Below are 22,015 nucleotides of genomic sequence, written 5' to 3'. Positions count from 1 at the left end.
GAGTGGCAAATAGTTAAATTTCCCCGCTGGGCGCGACGAGCAGGCGCCGCAAACGCGCAGCGACGTGTGGAAGGAGAACAAGTGGGCCCAGAAAGCCAGCAGCGAGAGGGAGAGCCCCAGCAAGTCAGTGAGTGGGCCCCACCACCGAGAGTAGGGTAAGAGTGAGAGTCCCACACGCACACGCCCACGCCCACGCCCACGCCCACGGCCCACGGCGCTCGCTGCTTCCGTGGCAAAAACGGCAGCTATCGCCCGACCCGAGGTTAGTTAGATAGGAGTAGAGTTAAACCCCATTTCATCCCATCCCATTCCGTTGCGAAATTTTTGCGAGCTCGCGACGCGAACCCCCTACGCCGCAGCCGCAGGCTTCCTCTTCATCTCCTCCTCCTCCAGACCTCCACGCGAGCGTGCCCCGGGGTGGAAGCGGAGGCGGCGGCGGCTCGAGCGCAATCTGGTGGCGTGGGGGCGCGTCACGATGGCGGCGGCGCTGGCGAGGCGTGGCGGTGGGGGGCTGGCGCGCGCCCTGGCGCGGGGGAGGGGGATGTGCTCGGCCACGGCGGCGGAGCGCGCCGCCGGGGCGGCGCTGACGTCCGAGGAGCTCATGCGGATGGAGCGCGAGCGCAGCGCGCACAAGTACGGTTTGCCCCTCGATCTCCCCCTCCCCTTTTCCTTCCTTCCTCGCTCTCTTGTGCTGCGATCTCTCTCACCGTGAGTGCCTGCCTGAATGCTCCCCCCTCCTCCACGGTTCAGTCCCCGACTCGCTGGTCCGGCGGATCGTACTCGGATCGCGTTTCAGACTGAGAATTCCGCGCTCGTGATCGATTTTTTTCTTGCTCAGGAATTCCCCCTTTCTTCGGTTAGTCCTCTGTTTATCTTGCATAGTGCCGTGGGAGAGGGAGATCGTATGATTACTTCCTCGAATTGGGGATGTAGAAGTAGTGTACAACTGATACTTGTACGCGTGGGAGAGGGAGACTGGGCTCAACTCACTCTCGAATGTTGTTTATATCAAGGACTAGGCCACTTCTGGATACTGACCGAGTGTTGTTTAATGTTTATCACTAAGTACCATGTCAGCGACATTGATGGTGACTCTGATATGTCCCAGGGAGTTAGTACTGCTGTTGCATTTGGTTGCGATAAAGACGTCTCTACTACTTGCCTTGTCTCATTGGCTGGAAATTCTGAGGTTCTAGTTAATAAGCATAGAGCAATTGAACCTCTGGTTTTATTTTTCACAAATTATGCAACAAGTTATATGAAGCTTATGCATATGTCTGGGACAAAAGGAACTTTCACCTGTCACTGCAAGCCTTTTATTTTGATATTCTAGTTGCTTCCTAACAGAGCTTGAACATTCACTTCCTGCAGCTACCATCCAATTCCGGTGGTGTTCTCCAAGGGAGAAGGTTCACATATATTGGATCCTGAAGGCAACAAATACATTGATTTCCTGTCTGCTTATTCTGCAGTCAATCAGGTGATTTTTTTTCCTGGTTTGTTACATCTTGTAATTGAATGTCTTTTGGTCAAAAAGCACATATTAGAAGGCAAACATGTTGGTATCCATTGTTTCAGCCAGCTTATATCATTTTTCATAATTGATGTAGTTTTTGCAATTGTTGTAGGGCCATTGCCATCCAAAAGTCCTGAGAGCGTTGAAAGAGCAGGCAGAAAGGCTCACACTGAGTTCTAGAGCTTTCTACAATGACAAATTCCCAATCTTTGCAGAATACCTGACAAGCATGTTTGGGTATGAAATGATGTTGCCGATGAATACTGGAGCTGAAGGAGTGGAAACAGCTATCAAATTGGTGAGGAAATGGGGTTATGAGAAGAAAAAGATACCAAAAAATGAGGTATGATTTCCCAAAAGCTACATGTTTCATTTCAACCTGGCAATATTTCTCTCCATCTGGCCCTTTGTGTTGCCATGAAGGTGCAGAAAAATCCGAGTAAGCTTTGACTAGATGATATCCATATTCCTTGCTTTGCATAATGCTGCTGCTCTTAATATTTTGCTCATTAGTTGGATATCGTTAAAGATATCATTATCTTTATGTAAATGGAAGCAGAATTAAATGAAATAGCAAAACAATTCACAAGAGTTGCCTACTGTTTTTCCTTACTCTTAACTGTTTGATTGCTGGTGTACAATATAACTATATAATATCTATGATAGTCCATATTTTGGCAAATGTATCACTTAACGGCTTTGAAATTAGAGATTCATTGGTACCTGTTTTTTGTGAAATGTTCGGTCGTCTGCAGGCTTTGATTGTCTCTTGCTGTGGATGTTTTCATGGTCGGACATTAGGTGTCATCTCTATGAGTTGTGATAATGATGCAACTCGTGGTTTTGGCCCATTGGTTCCTGGCCATCTTAAAGTTGATTTTGGAGACACTGATGGGTTGGAGAAAATCTTTAAAGGTTAGCTCATATGTTTATTTGTAGCAACCATATTCTACACTATTTTTGAGTATTTGCATGTTCATGAACGCTATTTGATTCAGATCATGGCGAGAGGATATGTGGTTTTTTGTTTGAACCAATCCAAGGAGAAGCTGGGGTATGTATTTTTTAAGTTACTCTGTATTTATTTTTCAAAAAGTTCTAGATCGAATTCTTGCTAGTTTTGTATTGTGTTGTATAGTGATATACTGATTCTGATATACTACTGTATAAAGTTATAAATCTCTAATACAATTTAAAAAAAAAATAGTTGACTGGAAGACTTTCCAAACCCTGCATGATAGTCAATTTCTTGACTTCACATCTAAGGGTATTACTAACAAATGGTATACATGGTTTGACACCTGTTCCAGCCTAATTTCCATGATATGTTTTTAAGCCATTTACAGATACTCAGGTAATTTGATTAATTCAATTTAGAAACATGGAACTAGAGATTGGTCCTAAAGCACTTTTCAAGTTAAGGTGGTAAACTAGAATGGGGCTATATTGATAACTAAAGCATGTGCTGTATACTCTAGCCATTGTGCTACTTGTATCCATATTTTTTGTTATTCTCATCAGCTTGTGATATCCTCGTGTTAAAAATTCCACAAACCTACTGCTCACAGGTAATAATCCCACCAGATGGCTATTTGAAAGCTGTCAGAGATTTGTGTTCAAGGCACAACATTCTGATGATTGCAGATGAGATCCAAACAGGCATAGCTAGAACTGGCAAAATGCTGGCATGCGATTGGGAAAACATACGACCTGATGTGGTGGTAAGTTTCTAGTTTCTGCTACACTGTTTAACCTCTTCTTACTGCACAACGACACTAGTATCTATCCGCTGGGAGTTTTTATTTGCTGGAGAATATTCAGCTACAATGTTGATCAAGTATCTCCACTGTTCAGATTCTAGGCAAGGCCCTTGGTGCTGGAGTAGTTCCTGTCAGTGCGGTTCTTGCAGATAAGGATATTATGCTGTGTATCAAACCAGGAGAACATGGAAGGTATGGGCCATTTTCAATCCTTCTCTTTTGGTTCACTCCAACAAGGAGTTAAATTGTGAACTAATTCAGTTCTTTAATCAAGCATTAATGTCTGTGCAATGCCCTAGTTTTTCTTTTCCAGTGTATAACATTTTTGCTACTTTTAGATAAGCAAGTTTTTTGCTTCCCCCCCCCTCTTTCTTGATCAGTCTTATGTTTGATCCCTGTCAGTACATTTGGTGGGAACCCATTGGCAAGTGCTGTGGCAGTTGCATCACTGAAAGTAGTTACAGATGAAGGTCTCGTTGAAAGGTACATTGTTTTGTTGCAAGAGAAATATTGTTATTTCCTATAACATCAGCTGTTTCATGATTCAGCTGTATGATTGTTTATGAGTATCTTTCTTCTAAACATTTACTGAACTACAGGGCTGCAAAGTTAGGACAAGAGTTCAGAGATCAGCTACAGAAGGTTCAACAGAGATTCCCGCAAATCATAAGGGAAGTACGTGGGAGGGGTTTGCTTAATGCAGTGGATCTAAGCAACGAAGCTTTATCCCCTGCTTCTGCTTACGACATCTGCATCAAGCTGAAGGAGAGAGGCGTTCTGGCAAAGCCCACACATGACACCATAATCAGATTAGCGCCTCCGCTGTCAATCAGGTATGTCCTTTGCTGTTATGTCTTTATGGTTGTGTTAGTATCATTTTTTTAGATAACGGGCAGCGCCCGGCCTCTGCATCATAAGGTGAATGCACACGGCCAAACAAAGTACAAATAGGTACATAGACCCCGGAGTTTTAACAAAATGATGGCACAGCCAACCTAAGGATTACATCCAAATAAGCAAGTTTCAAACACGCAAGAGAGGAAACCAAAGTCTACGCTTGTAATCTTCCTCTAAAATTCCATCCCTGCTTGGAAAAGAAATCCATCACATTGGCTTCTAGCAACATGCATCCTTTCTTCACCATGATTCCATCTTCTTCATTAAGCAACAAGGCCCATTGCCTCGCCCAGTGTGTTCCTCTGAATATTACCTGCATAAAAGAATTAATTTTGGTACCATGAAATACCTCATCATTTCGGCATAACCATAACGCCCAACATAGCGCCCCAATACACCCCAGAAAGTGACATCTTAGCTTAGGATGCAAACCATTAAGCCAACTACCGAAAAGATGCGCAACACTATTAGGCGGTGGAATACCAAAGGTAATATGTATAGCACTCCAAATATACCTTACAATACGACATTCAAGGAAAAGGTGATGTATGTTCTCGTTAGAGCTACAAAAACAACACTTAGTGCTACCTTTCCACTTTCTTTTCGCCATATTATCTTTTGTTAACATAACGCCCTTTTGCATGTACCACAAGAAAATCTTTATTTTCAGTGGAATTCTAAGTTTCCAAATCAAAGATTTCCTTGGTATAATATCTTGATACATAATCGCCTTGTACATAGAATTTACCGAAAAGGTTCCATCTCCTTTCAACCTCCACTTGAACGAGTCACTTTGTTCCGAGAGGTTAAAAGAACAGACTTTTGCCACTAATTGGTACCAATATCTTCGGTTATCCCCTATCAATGCCCTCCTGAACGACACATTTAAAGGCAGCGTGCTTAGCACCCCTGCTACACTTACATTCCTTCTCCTAACCAACGAATAAAGTGTGGGGAAAACTTTGTCGAAAGACGTATCCCCACACCAACAGTCCTCCCAAAACCTTACTTGTGTCCCATCATGAACTACCCAAGATCTGAAAGAAAGGAAGTCCCTCTTAACCTCCATGAGTCCTCCCCAAAAGTGTGAGTCTCCTGGACTCCTTTCTACCTGGGTTATAGTCTTATTTGACAAGTATTTCCTTCTAAGCAAGGTTTGCCACACCCCTTCCTCGTTTATCAATTGGAACAACCATTTGCTTAGCAAACATCTATTCTGTGTTTCCAAGTTTTGGATTCCGAGGCCACCACACTCCTTAGGGCTACATAAAACACTCCATTTGGCCAACCTATACTTCTTCTTATTCTCATCACACTGCCAAAAGAACCTGGACCTATAATAGTCTAGCTTCTTAAGTATACCCTTAGGTATCTCAAAAAAAGAGAGCATGAACATGGCCAAACTACTCAAAACCGAATTAATCAAGACCAACCTCCCTCCTACCGACAAGTGTTTCCCTTTCCAGCTACTTAGTTTTTTCTGGAATCTATCCTCAATAGCCTGCCAATCCTTGTTTGAGATTCTCTTATGATGCATTGGGATACCTAGATATTTAAATGGATACTTTCCCATATCACACCCAAAATTCTTTACGTAATCCATCATCACTTCATTTGCCTTACCAAAACAAAAAAGCTCACTTTTATGAAAGTTGATCTTAAGCCCAGATAATTTCTCAAAGGTGCTTAGCACTAACTTGAGATTCCTGGCCTCCTCTAGATCATGCTCCATAAAGAGGATAGTATCATCTGCGTACTGCAGAATTGAGAGCCCATCGTCTACAAGATATGGAACGAGTCCACGAATTTTCTTTTGCTCATTCGCCCTGTGCATTAGCAATGCTAACATATCAGCCACTAGGTTAAAGAGTATTGGAGACAACGGATCCCCTTGTCTAAGCCCTTCTTTTGTTTGAAAAAAGTTTTCCATATCCTCGTTCACCTTCACAGCTACACTCCCTCCTCTCACAATCATATCAATCCATTCACACCACTTTGGAGAGAAGCCTTTCATCTTCAAAGTTTGTTGCAGAAACCTCCAATCAACTTTATCATACGCCTTCTCAAAATCTAGTTTCAAGATAACTCCGTCTCTTCTTTTCCTATGGATCTCATGAATTGTTTCATGTAAAATTACTACCCCTTCCATAATGTTTCTCCCTGGCAAGAAGGCTGTCTGTGATGGTCTAATAACCTTTTGAGCTACTAGAGCTACTCTATTGGCTATGACCTTAGTAAAAATCTTAAAACTCACATTCAAAAGACAAATTGGTCTATATTGTTGAATCTTTCTTGCTTCCTCTTGCTTCGGTAACAGAGTGATGATGCCAAAGTTTAGGCTATGAAGGGGTAACTTCATATCATGAAAGTCATGAAACATAGCCATGAGATCATCCTTAATTACATGCCAGAACACTTGATAGAACTCTGCCGGAAAACCATCTGGTCCCGGCGCCTTATTATGTCCATTTGAAAGATGGCCTCTTTTACTTCGTCATCTGAAAAACTTTTTGTTAACACTTCATTTTCTTCTTCCGAAACCTGAGGAATGTCCTCTCTTTGCGATTCCATCAAGGAAAAGTTATTTCCCACTGGAGCCCCAAACAGGTCTTTATAAAATTTGGTGATATACTTCTTAATTTGTACATCCCCTCTGATTACTCCTTCCTCCTGTTCCAGCTGAAAAATCCTAGTCTTCCTATGCTTTCCATTTGCTATCAAATGGTAGTATTTCGTGTTTCGATCCCCTTCTAAGATTCGCTTTGTTTTTGCCCTTTGAAGCCACTTAATTTCCTCTTCCCTCAGCAAAAAAGATAGCCTCTGTTTCACATAATTTTTTAGGTCCAACTCCTGTCTAGACAGTAATTGAGACTCCGCCTTCTTATCTAGCTCTTCCACTTTCGCGATTAGAATAGCCTTTTCCTTTTTATAAGCTCCATTAATGTTCTTAGCCCATCCTCTCAAAAACTGTCTCAACCTCCTAATCTTATTTTGCCATTTCTCTAACTTGGTCGACCCTCTACTTTCCTTTCTCCAAACCTCTGTGACCAATTCTAGAAAACCTTCTCTTAACAACCACCCTAGCTCAAACTTAAAAAGCGGTTGTTTATTTCCTTGAGTCCCCGATCCAGTATCCAACAAAAGTGGCGTGTGATCAGAGAACTCTCTATTCAGTGCTCTAACAGTAGCAAGTGGAAATCTTAGTTCCCATTCTGTACTGGTAAGCACCCTATCTAATTTTTCAAATGTTGGATTTTGCATAGAGCTTGCCCAAGTGAACTTGCGACCAGATAGTTCTAACTCTCTCAAGTTAACACTGTCAATGACCACATTAAATAAAAATGGCCACTTGTCATTGTACCTATCATTATTTTTCTCACTAGGATTTCTAATGATATTGAAATCCCCTCCCACCAACAATGGACACGGTTCTTTATTACATGCATTCACCAACTCCACTAAGAAGTCCTCTTTGAATTCCTCCTGAGCAGCTCCATAGACTGCCACAAGAATCCACTGAAAGCCATCCTCCTTATTTCTCACATGAAACTTGACATAAAACTCTCCCTCATCAATTGAAGCCACCTCCATAACCTCTAAGTTAATTCCTAAGAGAATCCCATCAGACCTACCTCTCGGTATGTTCAATAAAGTTTTGTTTTGTTTTTTTTGTTTTGTTTTTTTTGCGGTAATGGCTAAAAATCCTCTTAATTTCAGTCCTGAGGAGCTTGCAGAAGCATCGAAGGCGTTCAGCGATGTGCTTGAGCATGACCTGCCACAGCTGCAGAAGCAGATCAAGAAGACAGAATCCGCGGCAGAAAAACAATCCTGTGACAGATGCGGCAGAGACTTGTACTGATGAGTGATAGACGAGACAATGAAACGTTTCCAGAGGCACCCGTTTCGCCCAAATAAAATAGCAGAACACACCTCGCGAATTCATAGCTCATTGTAGTAGTAGAGTAGGATATATACACCTCCTTGTTGCGATGTCTGGGACATATGGTCCAGGGATTTGTCGCCTAATCGAGCTGGTTGCAAACAAATGGGGTAGCATTATTCTAGTCTATCATATCATGCAGAAGAATCTTGAATTGGATGAAATCGGTCGATTTTATCTACATCTTCGTTATTTGCATTATATATATATATATATATATATATATATATATATATATATATATATATTCCTTTTTCATTTTGGCATCTGTTTGCACATAGTAGTTGTTTCTGTTAGTGAGATCCACCGCCGCGCAAAGCTGCGGTGACGAAGATCCCGGCGACGAACGCTAGCTGTACTGGACCTGCAAAACAAGATGAGCCGGCCGGTGCCGGAATAGCATCAACATCCGCGACCAGCTGCTGCGGAGCACGCCGCATCGGTGTGTAAGATGCGAATATTAGGGAATGATCTAATATCAAATGATTAGGAGAAGTGAGGTTTTAGAATCCAGGTTATCTAGTCCATCATCTTGCGCAGCTAGCTGGAAAACCTAAGGGCGTTTCTCGAAGGGCTAATTTGCAATGGCATGGATCAAATTAACCCTTTCTCAAACCGCGTCGGTGTGCCTCCAGTTGGCCATCATCGTCGACGACACCACACACCGGCGTCGCGTCGTTCACCGGCCGGGCGTTCGCCTGGCCACGACCACGAATCCACGATGCTTCGGCTGCGTGACTTGCATGTGGGCATATAGCTAGCAAGTTTAGTTATTGAAACATACTTGATCCCTCCGGGCATTAATAGGAGTACGATGCAATTGACACTGCTGGCTTCGGGCATTCTCGTTGGAGTTATGTTCTGAAGAAAGCATATGTTTCGATCAAGCCAATCAGGCAAAACAGTGCGAATTGTTGATGCGGAAATGCTACTGAGCGAGATCGCCCTCGCTCGCCCAGGGCGATCGATTCCCCCCCTCCTCCCCCTCCCTGCCTCCACCTAGTTCCCTTTTTTTGGCACCGTATTACTTTTCTATTTTAGTAAATTTATGCACCTAAAGTTTATAAACCTCAACTTTATACATCTAAAGTTTAGAGACTAAAAGTTTATAAGTGAAAAGTTTATATTTCCGATTCAAATTTGAATTTGAATTTAAATATTTTTTATATATAGTATTTCTATACATCTAAAGTTTATACACCTAAAGTTTATAGACCTAAAGTTTATATATCCGATTCAAATTTGAATTTGAATTCAAATATTTTTCATATATAGTATTTCTATACATTTAAAGTTGATACACCTAAAGTTTATAGACCTAAAGTTTATATACCCGATTCAAATTTGAATTTGAATTATATCCGATTTAAATTTGAATTTGAATTCAAATATTTTATATATATAGTATTTCTATACATCTAAAGTTTATAGATCCAAAGTTTATAAGTCAAAAGTTTACATACCTGATTCAAATTTGAATTTGAATTCAAATTTTTTATACATAAATTTTTCTAACTTTTTGTTTTTTTTAAATTTTTTTTGTGGTGTATTGTAATAGAAAGAGAAGAAGAAGAGGAGGAAGGGGAGAAGTGGGAGGAGTGCCTATAGGGGGAGCAGGGGGCCGGATCCGATCGCCCATTAGGCCCCCCTTGTTGATGTGCCAAACTGCCAATGTTGCATACGAGGAAAGGTGTCCTTTTGCAAGGTATTTGGTTGATTTCGTTTTACCACTACTTCCTATCCTATTTGGTAAAATCTAATTCGCGCGCGCTCTCTATTTTGCCTTATCACGCAACACGCTCATCGGCCGTCCGATCCCACAAGCGCTGGTGCGTCCGTACATGGCCAGGTGATTCACGGATGTGGCATTATCCACATGAATCCAAATTGGAAGCCATGTGATGCTCTACACTACGCCGGCTTCAAAAATATTTTTCTCTTAAACTAATCATCCGATCTACGATCCGATTACACCGTTGTGTTCGTAAGAATTAAATCTTTATAACAAGATCTCACATGATTATATTTTGATGAAAAATTAGAAATTACTTTTATAATATATCTAAATTACTTTTAGATTTCACTAAATTACTTCTTAGACCCATAAAAGTAAATTCAATAAAGCCTGAAAGTAATTTACATATATTATAGAAGTAACTTGGAAAAAAAGAAAGTAACTTTATCACGATATTAAAAGTAAATCCGCTATGGAGGTAAAAACATGAGTCTATATTGAAATTAAATTTAATCAGCATAAATTACATCATTGACTAAAAATGATTATAAAATAAACAACTCACAACATGAATGTATAGATTTCTTTTAATGCCGTAACAAGTTACTTCACTTTTGTTTTAAGTTACTTCTATAATATAGGTAAATTACTTTCAGGCTTTATTAAATTACTTTTATGACTAAAAAGTAATTTAGTGAAATCTAAAAGTAATTTAGATATATTATAAAAGTAATTTCTATTTTTTCATAAAAATATAGTCATGTGAGATCTTGTTATAAAGATTTAATTGTTATGAACACAATGGTGTAATCGGATCATAAATCGGATGAATAATCTAAGAGAAAATTCCATAAGAAGAAAAAATACATGCACTTTTGAGTATACTAGTAGCAACTAGATATGAGATTGAGGTAGCTGGTTATGACCATACAGAGAACGGTCTTGTTGCAGACACGTCCTTCCTATTTGTTTCCAAATTCTTTGTTTCAAAGATTATTTTTCCGATTTACATGAATACGTGCATATACTTAGGTACTCCGTATTTGGTTGGATCCAAAGGGGAAGCAGTTTGCCAAATTTTACGGAGCAAACTCAAATTCCTTTTGGCTAATGCAAACCAAGTTAAAATACAAGTCACTTGGAGGAAAACCACTTCCCGCCCACTGCACCGTCGCCGAGGTTGCATAAAAGAAAGCACAACAAAGAGGAAGAAGAGGAGAAGCCGAGCAAGAAATCCAGCCAAGAAAGAGAGAGAGAGAAATCGCACCCAAAATCTCCCCCAACTCTCTACGCAATTCCACTCTCCAAAACCACCCATCAACAAAACCAAATCCAAGAATCGATCCAGCGATCGATGGAGTCGTCGTCGTCGGTCATCTTCCTGGGCACCGGCTGCTCCGGCGCGCTCCCCGACGCCCGGTGCCTCATCCACCCGTCCACGCCGCCGTGCCCCGTCTGCTCCCACTCCCTCTCCCTCCCGCCGGAGCGAAACCCCAATTACAGGTGCGCTCTTTGCTCGCCGCCGCTGCAGTCCAGTCAAGCTGCCCGATCTTTGCATGATTTCGATCCTTTCTTTCTTTTTTTCTCTCGTTCCGTCAGACGATGCCGTTACAGAAGAATTGCTCGTTTGCAAATAGTGAAATTTCTCCTGAATTGGCCGACAATTTCTCGTTAAATGTTGTATTAGAATTCAGAGCATTCTTTCAGTGCTGTTCAAGTGTTCAGTAGTTCGTGCTGCAATGACCTCCTCTCTGAACTCTGAAGTATTATTTACCATTGTTATGCAGTGCTACAGTGTGTTGTTTATCTACGGGAAAATTTTTACCAATCCAGTAATGCTGTTGGTATGACTTGAAATATGATTCCAAAGTAGTTACTGCATCAAAAACCACAATAGAAATTTGCATTATGAAGTTATCATCTCGATGTCTAAACAATGCCTTCATACAGCAACACTCTTGTCTGCTTTTAGGTGTAACACCTCCCTCTTGATAGATTACTGCCAACATGATGGAATCCATAAGTACATTCTAATCGATGTCGGCAAGACATTTAGAGAACAAGTTCTTCGGTGGTTTTCTCACCACAAGATTCCTTATGTTGATTCGGTGAGATCTTACTTACTGCACTGTCCATTTTCAATCTATTACAAATGATGATGATCAATTCATATAGATGGCATGACTGATAAGGTTCAGTGCATTGCAGATTATTCTCACTCATGAACACGCGGATGCTGTCTTAGGTCTTGATGATGTTTGGGTGGTACAACCAAGTGGTTGTAGAAATGGCTTGGGCAAAGTTCCTATTTTTCTCACCCATTTCACAATGAACAGGTCATTCTAGAACTCAAAATGGACTAATACCTGATATCATATTAGCCATCATTACCATGTATGATATGGTGACATCACCTACGAATTTTACAGTGTTGCAGCAAGATTCCCCTATTTATTGAAAAATAAGCTGGAGGAAGGTGATGAAGGTTCCCAAGTCATTCAACTCGACTGGACGATAATTGAGGGTGACATCGACAAACCATTTGTATCATCAGGATTAGAGTTTGTGCCCCTGCCAGTGAGAACCACTTGTTGTGAATTTGAAGTGATGCTTTGGTTTCTCTGTGTTTGTTCGTTGAAGTTGCTAACATGCTATTATCTTTTCAGGTCATGCATGGAGAGGATTATGTTTGTTTAGGATTCCTATTTGGAAGGAGATCCAGAATTGCATATTTATCTGATGTCTCAAGAATTCTACCTAGAACTGAGCATGGTATGATTTTTACTGTCCTCCATCGTTCTTCAAATATTAGAATGCTTGCCTTTTGTTTTTTTAGTGCAAACAATAGAAAAGGATCCAACTGTGTATATGTTTTTGTTCTCTTGCTAAACCTGTATCTCAAATTTTTTTTTCTTTGTGAAATATTGAAAATGGCATAAACTTAATACTAGGAATTTCAGCTCATCAAAATCTACAATTTTCTCAAGACCGGAGTTGGAGCATCTATCATCATGCCAATGATTAAATAGCACTACCATGGCTGAAATCATGCTTAATCCGTAGACATATATGTTTTGGGTTCTTTTGAATGCCTTTTGGTTGTTCTGGTTTTATTGGAAGACATTGCTGATGCACTCTTCCCCCGCAGCAATTTCGAAGTCTGGTGCCGGACAACTTGATCTTCTTATACTAGAAACGAACGAGTTGCACGGGGAGGTAAGCCTGTGCCATATGCTTGTCGTCTGAAACAGCGTCTTTGCTATTCTTTCACGCAAAACATACTGATAATCTGACACAGACTTCGCCCTCTGTGAACAGGGAGATGCTGGCAGTTGCCACCTTACTCTGAGTCAGGTTACTCTTATCACACGTTTTAGGCACCTTATGATTTTTTTAACATTAATTAGTTTGGTAAAATTTAATGGTTTAAACTCCATGTACTTTCCATCAAAACCAGCCTAGAACTGGATACCATCAGACAAAGCAATATTGACCTAGTATGACCTTACTATTCAACCATTCCTTTCAAGCTGGTTCATCCCAATGTTTTCTTTTCCTGATGGCATACAAAAATTTTCAGACTCTTAATGCTGTCAAGAGAATAAGTCCTAAGAGAGCTCTGTTGATTGGAATGAACCATGAATTCGAACATCACAAAGAAAATCAGACGCTGGCAGAATGGTCTAGCAGGTAAGCATAGTTGGTGAAATATTTATGCTCTTCACTTATTTTGTGAAAGAGATGTTCAACTTGTAAAATTATGTGATCACAGAGAAGGAATACCAGTACAACTAGCTCACGATGGCCTGCGTGTGTTTATTGACCTGTAATGAGGTGGATCTTAGGCTTATATATAGCACACAACACAACTTTCAGAGCATGTTTTTCAGGTATGCTCTAATAATTACAGTGAAATCATTGTAGAACATTTCAGGATTATACCCTTTGCTTGTTTCAAAAGGAAAAGAAAGTTTCACTTGTGTAAGAATTTGGTGATTACTTGGTGCTATTTGTTCATATCTGCACCTGGATGTATTACCTCTGTTAATACTGTTTTACCAAAATAATGAACTACTCAAAGAGTAATCTTGGTTTATTGGGATTATGAGGCCCTTTGTCATCATATATTTTCACTCGTCTACTCGGCTGCCAACTTGTCTCAATATATATATATATATATATATATATATATATATATATATATATATATATATATATATATATATATATATATATATATATATATATATATATATATATATATATATATATGCATATGCACGTCCCTTGTGCATGGTTAGCAATGTGGTGACTTCGTCAATCTTTCTAGGATTTGCCGGCCCAGTCTTCGAAAATGTTCATAGGGGTACGGTTTGCGTGCGTCTGTTCATAGGGGTGAGTGCGCGTGTGTTGTGACTTGTGAATGTCTGCGTTGTACCGTGTAATTCTAAAAATAAAAATAAATTATGAAATTATAATGTACAAATAAAAAAAATATAGTGTTGCATTCACCTAGACTTTGGATCTGGTAGTAAATGAGAATGATTCAAACTGCGATAAGAATACAGAATGATGAATGCAAAGGGTTGGTACTGCCACCGAATGAGAAGAATCCTTTATTTTTATTGTTTTGATTAGAAACTCTACTATTTCGTTCATGCGGACTTTGTGTGTCAACTTCTAATGACGGAACTGATTGAATACTTAAAATATATTATCACCCAAGGCCACTGAAGGAAGCTATAGAGTTTCACCCGATTTGCATTTTTCATAACAGAAGGAAATTGGGAATCTCGCACTATTATATAATCATATACTACATATATTATTTTTCTTCAAGCATATATTTTGTATCGATGAGGTTATTCTGAAAGGAGCAAAATTATAATCCCGTAGTCTGGAAACTTGAAGCAGAGGATGTATTGTGAAAATCGTATAAACAACCCAACATTATGCAATATACAGATCATTAAGGATTAAGTAATGGAACTATTCAGGCCGGATTTATCCATTATCTAACAAGTAAAAAGTAAAAGAAACTATTCATTCCTTTCTCCCAGAACATTGTTACGATGATGTCAATATATGTGCGTGATATTTTTCAAGTAAAAAAAATGTATCTCCAAGAACATTACATAATTATTAAGTAAAAGATGTTCTCTTAGGTCCTTGAGAAGGTACAACAGTATATTATAATATTATCTAGTATAATTTGTGATATTTTTTACCTAAACACCAAGAAGGTTTCACAAATATGAAAAATTTAACACTAGAAAATGAAAATGAAGTGCCTTACATTTCTCCTCAAAAGCCTTATAAAAGCTAATTAACTTTTACCCGTCAGTTGTTGTCCAGACTGAGTCAACGTAAATCTTCTTTATTATGAACCAAGTCAAAAACGCAAAATATTTAGGAGATACAAAATGATACAGGCAACAAAGTTGCCTCATTCTAGTTATGCATTCGCTTGGCAATTAAACTACTTCATCAACCAATAAACGTGCACATCCTTTTCACACTGAGCTCACTTCAGGTGAACACATGGATATAGCTCTTCTTTTTTTTTTCTTTTTTTTTTTGCGGGGGATATAGCTAAACAGTTGAAGAACGCCTTCAGTCAGGAAGAAATCCATAACAGCATATATACTTCAAACCGTTTCTTTTTTTTCCTTAATTGGCTTGTCATGGTAATTCAACTTAATTTGACTTGGTTCACGATTCAATAATTCGTTAACACATTAATTTATGAGAAAAAAAGGTAAGGAAGTTAGGAGAAGTTTGCATTTTTACAATGGTAAGGTTGTTTTCATGATTTGCTCTTGTAACTTGACCCGCACAATTTTAACCGCCCCATTTTATTAGCTGTATCAGTAGAGCTCTACCTGATAGTTTTCTTTAGAAACAATTGTACGATGATTAATTTTATACTTTCTCAAAACTTCTCTGCTATGTAGTTGACTTACATTTTTACAGCTCTACATATTTCATTCTACTATATATTGGCAGCCTAATCATACAAACGGGACTAAACCTAAGTCCCAGATTATAAGCAGTAAACTGTAAACCAGAGATAGTAGAAAGATAAGCACTGTCTCACTGCTAACCAGGCAATTAACCTTCAGCAATTATGCAAGAAGCACCATCGACTCGATTTCTCCTGTTCATCTTCTACCTGACTGCAGTATCGTCGTCGTCCGGCGTCTCGTCGGCGGCGGCGGCCGGACGCGCCATATCGCTGCCTGGGTGCCCCGACAAGTGCGGCGACGTCTCCATCCCCTACCCGTTCGGCGTCGGCGACCGCTGCGCCGCCGTCGGCCTCAACCCGTACTTCAACATCACCTGCGACGACGCCGTGAGGCCACCGGTCCCGAAGCTGGGCGACCCTGGCATGGAGGCCGAGGTCCTCGACATCACGCTGGAGCGCGGCGAGATCCGCCTCACCGGCTTCCTCAGCTACGTCTGCTACACGTCGAGCAACAGCTCGTACGCCAGCCTCCCGGGCGGCATCTTCGTCGGCGGCACGCAGCTCCGCGTCTCGCCGTCGCGCAACCAGCTCACGGTGATCGGGTGCAGAGCTCTTGGCCTGCTGGTCGGCGGCGCCCACGCGGGCGGCTCCGGCGACGGCGACGAGTACGCCACCGGCTGCTACACCTACTGCGCCAGCCTCAACAGCACGGACGCCGACGGCGCGCCCTGCGCCGGGACGGGGTGCTGCCAGGCGCCCATCTCGTCGGACCTCGCCTACGTCGGCGGGACGTTCCCGAGCAACTGGACGAACAGCGGTTGGCGCTTCAACCCGTGCTTCTACGCCCTTATCGCGGAGGTTGGGTGGTACAGCTTCCGGCGGCGCCACCTCGCCGGCGTCCTTGGGTTCGTCAACGAGACCAAGCCCAGCGACATCCCCGTCGTCCTCGATTGGGCGGCCAGGGACGGCTGGTGCCCGGCGACGGCGGAGGAGAAGGCGCGGCGGAAGTACGCGTGCGTGAGCGGCAACAGCCACTGCGTCAACTCGAGCAACGGCATGGGTTACTCGTGCAGCTGCAACCAAGGCTACGAAGGCAACCCTTATCTTGACAACGGCTGTCAAGGTACGATTCTTTTTACCGATGAGTACAAATGGTCAGTGGCTAACCCAGAATAAAATTACCAGAGAAGAGAATAGAGATCCTTATATGCTTATAATCTACTTCCTTTGTCCCCAAAATAAAAATCTAGGTAGGGATGGGACACCACCTAGGACATGTCCAGATTCTTTGTCTTAGGTGGTGTCACATCCCCACCTAGATTGTTTTTTGGGACGGACGGAGTAATTTATGAGTAATATAATAACTGATGTGACCTAAAAATACTTAGAAATAGTCAAACTATCCAGTGTTCAGAGACAACAGGTAAATACATGTAGGAACGCCACTGGAAATGGTCTATAACTCTATTATCTTTTTATCTTTTTTTAACATCTGATGCTATCGTTCATATACACGCGCACACTCATCTCTGCCTACTACTATCTACTCATAAATTTAGATATAGACGAATGCACGCTACGAAGACAGGGTCGCCAATACGAGGATGTATACCCATGCAAGCACGGTATCTGCATCAATACACCAGGAAGCTACCGTTGCAAATGCAAGGCAGGAACAAAACCAGATGGCACGAATTTTGGATGCCAACAAGTGCTCCCCATGGCTGCCAAAGTGATCATAGGTAAGACTACTATCTCCAAATTAATTAATGGGTTGAATGTGTAAAACGGATTTGAGCAATTATTAATTTCTTTTACAACAATATTACTTCTATATTTTTTTAAGGAATGGATGATGCATGATGGAATTTAGACGTCAGAGTTGCATCTTGTCAACCTTGAAATGTAATAAAGAAGTGCTACTAGACAAGTATGAGTAGTATTTAGAGTGTTTTGAATCCGTCCATCCCATATAAGCTTTATCAAAATAAGCTGTGTGACATCTCAAAATTTGATCCAGTAAATAAAAGTAAAAAAATGGAGATGTGACAAGGAGATCCACTGATCTAATTATTTATGATTGTTTATTGAGACTAGCATAATATACAAATGGCCAAAAGGCCTGCCCGGCACAGCCCGGCCCAGGCACGGCTAACCATCGGGCTGGCATGGCCCGATCGGCACTTCGTGCCGGGCCGGCCCGGCCCATGGGCTGCACCTCCTGCCCAGGCATGGCCCACCAGCTGTCGGGCCGTGCCGTGCTGGCCCGAAGGCATGGGTGGCCCACCGGGCCTTTTTAAAAATAAGTCTATTTTTCCTCCCTCCTTTTGGCTGTTACATATGTGTAGCTAAAATAAGTCAATTTTCCGTCCCTCCTTTTTGGCTGGCATATGTATAGAAAAAATAAGTCTATTCTCCATCCCTCCTCTTTGGGCTGACATATGTATAGATAAAATAAGTCTATTTTACATCCTTATTCTTTCATCCATAGCATATAATATGTCTATTTTTACTCCTCTATTTTTTTTTTGTGTATCGGGCCTAGCTGTCAGCCTATCGTGCCGTGCCGGGCCGGGCCAGCTCAACGTGCCAGGAGAGAGGCCTAGACACGGCCCGGTGGTCGAGCCGGGCCGGCACGGGCCCGACCTCCGTCGGGCCGTGCCGTGCTTGGGCCGGGCCAAAATGCCGTGCCATGGGCCGGGCCGTCGGGCCCCGGACCTTTTGGCCATCTATAGCATAATACCAAGGAGTGTTTAGAAAAGAGCGTATGTCATCAACGTATTCTTTTTATTACTTACATACACCTGTTAAATGGGCCTTTTGGTCTCACAATCTCTTTATTTTTCTCCTTTAAAAAAGTTGGTAGTTGGTGAGGGTGGAGTGGTAGATTCACCACTTAAAGGTATGGGCTAATAAGTTCTATATGTTGATTTTTAAACGTCTTTACTATTAAATTGACCAATGATTGATTCTTGTAAATATAACTCTATATCCCATATATTTACTGGATTTAAAGTTTGTAGATTAAATCGAGCGGTTTAAAATTGTATATTTTATTTAAAATAGAAACGGAATAATTTATTCAACTGTTATAATGTAATCCTAGATAGAGTTGTGCCAAACGTGACCTATTAGTCAATATCAGTGAAAGCACATTGAAATATAAAATTGTTGGTATGCATTTTATGCATTACAAATATTAACTTCAAGGTACATTTCTTTTTTAAAAAAAGATTAATGGAAAGAGAGAACATAGGTGTGAACAAAACAAAGAACATACACCAATGATTGAAAAAAGTGACTGATAACTGATAAATAGACACTCTCATAAGCAAAAATACGTAATTTGTTATTTTTAGATTAAAATCCCCCCTTAAAAATGGAGAGTACGCCATAAACAAGTAAATAAACTTGTGACAGCTTTTTAATGATCCCTTCTCTTTTTCCCTATTTGCAATAATTCTCAGAAGTTGCAATAATTCTCACAAGTTAACACAACATAATTAATCAACTGAATACTGCTAATTATTTTTTTTCAGGGCTGAGTGCGTGTTCCATCTTCGTCATGGCTCTGTCATGCATGCTAGTAATCCAACTGCAGAGAAGGAAGCACACCATCGAGAAGCAGGAGTACTTCAGGCGAAACGGAGGCCTGAGGCTGTACGACGAGATGGTGTCGAGGCAGGTCGACACGGTGCGCGTGCTCACCGTCGACGAGCTCAAGAAAGCCACCGACAACTTCAGCGACGCCCGCGTCCTCGGCCGCGGCGGCCACGGCACGGTCTACCGTGGCACGCTCGACGATCTCCGGGAGGTCGCCATCAAGAGGTCCAAGGCGGCGGTCGACGGCGACGGCGACGGCGGCGGCTGCAAGGAGGAGTTCGTCAACGAGATCATCGTGCTGTCGCAGATCAACCACCGCCACGTCGTGCGGCTGCTCGGCTGCTGCCTGGAGGTGCACGTCCCGATGCTGGTGTACGAGTTCGTCCCCAATGGCACCCTGTTCGACCTCCTCCACGGCGGGACGGCGGCGCGGCGGCGGCCGGTGTCGCTGGGCCTCCGGCTGAAGATCGCGGCGCAGTCCGCGGAGGCGCTGGCGTACCTGCACTCGTCGGCGTCGCGCGCGATCCTCCACGGCGACGTCAAGTCGCTCAACATCCTGCTCGACGGCGCGCTCGACGCCAAGGTCGCCGACTTCGGCGCGTCGGCGCTGAGGTCCGCCATGGGCGAGGGCGAGTCGTTCATCGAGTACGTGCAGGGCACCCTGGGCTACCTCGACCCGGAGAGCTTCGTCAGCCGCCACCTCACCGACAAGAGCGACGTGTACAGCTTCGGCGTCGTCCTCGCGGAGCTCATCACCCGCAAGAAGGCGGTGTACGAAGACGACGGCGGCGGCGGCGGAGGCTCCGGCGAGAAGCGGTCGCTGTCGTCCACGTTCCTCGCGGCCTCCAGCCGGGGTGAGCTCTGGAGAGTGGTGGACCGCGACATCATGGACGGCGACGACGTCGACGCCGTGGTCCGGGAGCTCGCGCGGGTCGCCGAGGAGTGCATGGGAGCGAGAGGCGAGGAGAGGCCGGCGATGAAGGAGGTGGCGGAGCGGCTGCAGGTGCTGAGGAGGGTGGAGATGATGGAGGCGGCCGCAGGTGTTGAGGTGGTGGATGGCTTCAATGGAGGAGGATTAGTTGGGCGGCATGGGCATCTGGACACCACGACGACGACGACGACGTCTTATTACCAGAGCATGGAGACGGACAAGCTCCAGCTGGATGTTGATGATCTTGTACGCTAGCTGATGCTTCTAAAACCTTTACTTCTTCTGTAAAGTAAAAAAAGGTGTATATGAGATTGTAAATATGATAGTTGAACCTACACTACAAAACTACTAGCACTAAAGAAATGACAAAGCAAAAGAAAAAAAAATACGCAAGCCAACAAGTCCTGTTATACGTACACGTTTCACTCCTCTTATACCATGCAAACTTAAAACAGAACTCACTCAGAAATAAGATGAATTTTATTTATTTTTTGAACAATTTCATTCTTTTATTTTAAAAATAAACTCTCTCAACCGATTGGCCATGCCAACAGGGTTGGTGTGGCGAAACAACACTGTCGCACCAATCTAGCTAGCACGACAGCGTTATTTGATCATGTTGGTCTAGCTGATGTGGCAGTGTAAAACTGTCACACTCATTATGGATGGTGTAAAAATATTGTTTTGTCATGCCAGGTGTGATGACACGGTCAAAACATTCAGATTTTGGAAAAAAAAGTTTTGGGAAGATTTAATTTAAAGTTAAAATTAAAAAGGTTCAAAAAATAATAACAATTCAAACAAGGTAGTGCATTATAGCTGTATAGAAATATGTTCAACCACCCTAAAAAAGAAATATGTTCAACTGGTTTTATACCATCCTGGATACAATTATGGGACACTGCTAAAAAAACGATTTTCACATGCAAGACCCATATCACTACGCAGACGAGCTGAATTTTCACCCTAAATGGCCACCTGCATTGTCCTGAGTGAGGGGTGGGATGACCCTCCTCCTATGAAAATGTATGAATTATTACAGGCGGAAGATTTAAACGGTCCGCATGTGAAAGTGAAATCATGTCTCAGCCTACAAAAATATATCTAAGTCACATCCTTATCCTCTCCTCCACTTATTTCCCTCCCCCTCCCCCCTTCCCTCTCACTCTGTTACTCTCACGCGTTATAACCACCACGCGGCGGCGGCTCCAAGGAGGAGCAGTGAGGGCAGCGGCAACATCTCGGCGATGAGGAGGAGTGGCAGTGCCGTCTCGGTGATGAGAAGGAGTAGTAGTGGGGCCCGGGTGGCGGATTAGGCAGCGGAGCTAGTTCTGCGGCGGGCAGACCCAATTGTGGAGCTAGGGCTATGACGGCTTGGCGCGCGAGTGGCGGGTCTGGCGACGGTGAGGCTTGCGGGGGCGGGATCCAGCGGCGAAAATGATGACTGCATTGACGCAACCTCCTTCCTCTCTCCTTCGTGCATCGACAGCGACAATGGTGGGAGCGGTGGATTCGCCGCTTCATCGCCGCAGGCCTCCAAGTGGATCTCATTGTAGCCAGCCACTGCCCTCCCTCGCCGATGTCGATGTTGGTGCACTGTTTCGACTTCTTCCCCCAAGACGCTAGTCAAAGATGCTACCGAGGACAACTCCAATATTGGGATGCCGC

At 42.7% G+C, this 22,015-nt stretch overlaps 3 protein-coding genes across 4 annotated transcripts; all 3 read left to right on the top strand.

Annotated features, from left to right (window-relative positions):
• Nucleotides 1–296: 296 nt before the first annotated feature.
• Nucleotides 297–8,294, top strand: LOC4333554 (ornithine aminotransferase, mitochondrial-like). The gene is made up of 10 exons (NM_001418383.1): nt 297–633; nt 1,372–1,480; nt 1,629–1,859; nt 2,272–2,431; nt 2,515–2,570; nt 3,085–3,237; nt 3,371–3,468; nt 3,679–3,759; nt 3,876–4,109; nt 7,891–8,294. The coding sequence occupies exons 1-10, from the start codon at nt 476–478 to the stop codon at nt 8,030–8,032; spliced, it is 1,422 nt and encodes a 473-aa protein (NP_001405312.1). The 5' UTR covers nt 297–475; the 3' UTR covers nt 8,033–8,294.
• Nucleotides 8,295–11,061: 2,767 nt separating this feature from the next.
• On the top strand, nt 11,062–13,934 carry LOC9269462 (putative hydrolase C777.06c). Of its 2 annotated transcripts, none has more exons than XR_010739823.1 (9): nt 11,062–11,351; nt 11,821–11,956; nt 12,057–12,184; nt 12,278–12,425; nt 12,515–12,620; nt 12,997–13,064; nt 13,167–13,345; nt 13,429–13,538; nt 13,621–13,934. XR_010739823.1 is itself a non-coding variant. In XM_015774906.3 (9 exons), exons 1-9 carry the CDS (start codon nt 11,203–11,205, stop codon nt 13,676–13,678), a joined length of 939 nt encoding a protein of 312 aa, XP_015630392.1. In that variant the 5' UTR covers nt 11,062–11,202; the 3' UTR covers nt 13,679–13,934. The 2 variants fall into 2 exon arrangements, 1 of the variants encoding a protein (XP_015630392.1); XM_015774906.3 differs by having other exon boundaries at nt 13,167–13,202.
• Nucleotides 13,935–15,975: 2,041 nt separating this feature from the next.
• Nucleotides 15,976–20,736, top strand: LOC107276955 (wall-associated receptor kinase 2). The gene is made up of 3 exons (XM_015774107.3): nt 15,976–16,936; nt 17,373–17,555; nt 19,353–20,736. Exons 1-3 carry the CDS (start codon nt 15,976–15,978, stop codon nt 20,600–20,602), a joined length of 2,394 nt encoding a protein of 797 aa, XP_015629593.1. The 3' UTR covers nt 20,603–20,736.
• Nucleotides 20,737–22,015: the final 1,279 nt, after the last annotated feature.

The sequence above is a fragment of the Oryza sativa genome, chromosome 3 (assembly GCF_034140825.1).
Source record: "Oryza sativa Japonica Group chromosome 3, ASM3414082v1".
NCBI classification, from domain to species: domain Eukaryota; kingdom Viridiplantae; phylum Streptophyta; class Magnoliopsida; order Poales; family Poaceae; genus Oryza; species Oryza sativa.
The sequence above is the reverse complement of the archived record's forward strand: the minus strand, read 5'-3'. Positions and strand labels throughout refer to the sequence as shown.